The sequence below is a fragment of the Orycteropus afer genome, unplaced genomic scaffold (genome assembly GCF_000298275.1).
Source record: "Orycteropus afer afer isolate SDZICR_OR568_19922 unplaced genomic scaffold, OryAfe1.0 scaffold00020, whole genome shotgun sequence".
Taxonomy (NCBI): Eukaryota; Metazoa; Chordata; class Mammalia; order Tubulidentata; family Orycteropodidae; genus Orycteropus; species Orycteropus afer.
The window spans coordinates 12,729,927-12,733,305 of NW_006921607.1; the positions used below are offsets into that span (position 1 = coordinate 12,729,927).

At 52.6% G+C, this 3,379-nt stretch overlaps 1 protein-coding gene across 1 annotated transcript; it reads left to right on the plus strand.

The window, feature by feature from the left end:
* The first annotated feature begins 353 nt into the window (after nt 1–353).
* MYL9 (myosin light chain 9) lies at nt 354–2,487 on the plus strand. The gene is made up of 3 exons (XM_007934631.1): nt 354–537; nt 1,330–1,491; nt 2,315–2,487. The coding sequence occupies exons 1-3, from the start codon at nt 354–356 to the stop codon at nt 2,485–2,487; spliced, it is 519 nt and encodes a 172-aa protein (XP_007932822.1).
* The last annotated feature ends 892 nt before the right edge of the window (nt 2,488–3,379 follow it).

The window sequence follows — 3,379 nt, forward strand, 5'->3', positions numbered from 1 at the left end:
AAGTGCTTCACCCTGGCATAGTGAAAACAGCCCACTCAGGCCCTGTGCCCAGCACTGGGTTAGGTGTTTTTCAGACACTAAGTCAATTAATCCCCACTTTGGGGTGCTCCTCATGTCCCTATTCCCAGATAAGTAAATGTAGGCTAAGAGAGAGATGAAGCTGTCAAAGGTCACAGGCCTATCTACTTTTGCAAAGAGCTGGGTAGCAGAGCCCCACACTTATGGGAGACCTTGAATGCCAGACCCAGGAGCTGGTCTAGGGAAGGTAGGAAAGTTCATTGTTCTGCTGCCAAACCCTTATTCCCTCCCTCCCAGCTCTTCCTGCAGTGAAGCCCCACCTACTCAAAGCCAAGATGTCCAGCAAACGGGCCAAGGCCAAGACCACCAAAAAGCGGCCACAGAGGGCCACTTCTAATGTCTTCGCAATGTTTGACCAGTCCCAGATCCAGGAGTTTAAGGAGGCCTTCAACATGATCGACCAGAACCGTGATGGCTTCATTGACAAAGAAGATCTGCATGATATGCTGGCCTCAATGGGTGAGCAGAGAGGGGTAGGAGGTATACATGGGGACAAGGTGAAGGCAATGAGGCTCCTCCTCACCCACAGAGTACTTCCTGTGTAGGTGACACATGTGGTACTCACCCTACAGAGTAGGTACAATTCTTTCTCCACAACAGACAGGGAAACTGAGTCACAGAGCAGTTCTGTGATCTGCCTGAGGTCTAGTGTTGGATTTGAACTCATATAGACTGACTCCAGAGTAGAACTCCCTCTGGCAGATTTGAGGATTGGGCTGCCTGGCAACATTGGTAATACCAAAGCTCATTGGTTTAACCACTTGGAAACTGCTTACAATCTGAGGTCAGGCTGCCTGGGTTCAAGTGCAGGCTCCATTTCACATTCACTGTATGACCATGGACAAGCGTCCTTACCTCCCTGAGCACCAGGTTCCCCATCTATGAAGTGGGGCTGACACGCTGAGCTCACAGGGTGGTGATAGTGAAATGCAGTGATGCCCGCAAGCAGAAGTTCTTAATGTAGGGAAAGGTGCCGATCACTGATACCTAGACCAGAAGAGGACACTGGTCAAGGTGCACAGAGAGTGGCGCTTGGTGACATTCACCCTGTGTTTTGAAAGCCCAGGAGGCAGAAGCAGTCAGAAAACTGGCCACCTTGGCCCAGTGCTTTATAGTTTGCAACACTTAGTAGCACCCATCTGTGGACTCTCACTCTGGGTCACAAGAGAGGGAACAGGGAGGCAAGTGTGGCCCAGGGTAGGGAGAGGAGGCGGCCCAGTGACAGCAGACATGTATGCCCTGCCATCACAGGGAAGAACCCCACAGATGAGTACCTGGAGGGCATGATGAGTGAGGCCCCGGGGCCCATCAACTTCACCATGTTCCTCACCATGTTTGGAGAGAAGCTGAACGGCACTGACCCCGAGGACGTGATTCGCAATGCCTTTGCCTGCTTTGATGAGGAGGCCTCAGGTAGGCACCCCTAGCTGGAGGCCTGGGCAGGGGTGGAATGTATGCAGTGGGGCTAAGCCTCCCTGGGCCTTCGGCACGTCTGCACCCAAAGACCAGAGCAGAAGCCATCTGTCCCTGTCTCTGTTGACGGGAAGGAGAAAGCCTTGCTCTGGCCTTGTCCTCTCCCTGAAATGCTGGAGCCCACAGCCCATCCCGACTTCTGCCCCCAGACTCCCCACTCTTGATTTTCACCTACTGGCCCAAAATACTCTCCCTGTGCCTTTGGCCTTTCAACAGATCAAACCATCTGATGCCCTTCTTGCCAACAAAAAGAGCTCTAAAGGACCTATCTCTCAGTTTTCCCTGAGATACAAGAGAGATGACGGCAGCAACAGTTTAGCAGCAGTAACATTTCTTAGGGTCCATAAGCATTTTAAGAACATGTTTCTGATTGATTTTACAGTCCCATGGGATGCTGGTACATTTTCACCATGTTTGATGATTTTATAGAACAGACACAGAGAGGTTAAGTAACTTGCCTAAGTTCACACAGCTTTCAAATTCAGACAGTGGAATTCTAAGTTCATGTCCTCAATAAAGCAGGATATACCCAGTATCCCTTGCACTCATGACCCCAGGTTCCCTACAGAAGCTCCTCATGGACTGTCCCTTGCAGAATCCTTCGCTTCAGGACCCTGTGAGCCCTCCATTCATGTTCTCAGAGAACAGGGTGTTTATATTTCCAGCCCCTCCTCTACAAGGGCTGGAAGGCCATGGGGTAGGGGATGTTGAGTGCAGCTCAGTCAAAGCCTTTGTTCTCATGGATCCTGGCTCTGCTCCCCAGGTTTCATCCATGAGGACCACCTACGGGAGCTGCTCACCACCATGGGCGACCGGTTCACAGACGAGGAAGTGGATGAGATGTACCGCGAAGCACCCATTGATAAAAAAGGCAACTTCAACTATGTGGAGTTCACCCGCATCCTCAAACACGGTGCCAAGGACAAGGATGACTAGGCTTCTCGGCCCCTCCCTATGCCTAGGCCCCTGTCCCAGTCACCTCCTCTCCACACTCACTCACCTGTACCATCTCCCTGCCTAGGCCCCACAGGACCCTATCAAGGAATCCTTCCTCAGAGGGTTAGGGCCCTACCTCACAATGGAGGAAATGTGCCAACAGATAGATGGGCAGTCAACTGAAGGCAGGCATTCCCACCATGACCCCAGAGATCTGGGAGGAAGTCACTGACCCAACCAAGGAAGGATCATTTTCCAGGGATGATCAGAGAGGCAGAACCTGGAGGCACCAGGGAAAGGCTCCTCAAGGGAGCCTAGGCTTCAGCTGTGGCTTGCCCAGCTCTGGGCTGCCACCTAGAAAGAAGGGGCCTTGTATCCAGGCGTCTGACACCATGCGTGTGCCCATGTAAGACATGAAAGCCCTTTTCTAGCCACTGCCACAAACACAAGCCTCACCCAGGACCCTTCCCTGTCCTGCCCAGTCACCAGAACATACCCCACCCCACCTTAGGCGTGTGCTCAAGCAGATGCATACAGAGTGGAATCTGTGCCTGGGAGGCGAGTCTCTAATAGAAGGTTAAGCACTGCTTCTGGTCTGTGTGTTTGGGGTTGGGGTGTGACAAGATAACTCCTAGGCAACAACACCCTCCCATCCCCTTCTCTCATCCCCAGTGTCTGCCCTGATCCTCCTCCTTGACCATTTGGGCCCTGGCTGGAGAGGGGCTGGGGGTCCCTAAAGCCTTGAGGCCCAGAACCCTACTCTGCCCAACTTCAACTACATGGATTTCACCTGCATCCTCAAACATGGTGCCAAGGACAAGGATGACTGGGACCATCCTGCCTCTCCCTATGCCCAGGCCCCTGTCCCAGTCACCTGCTCTCCATACTTGCT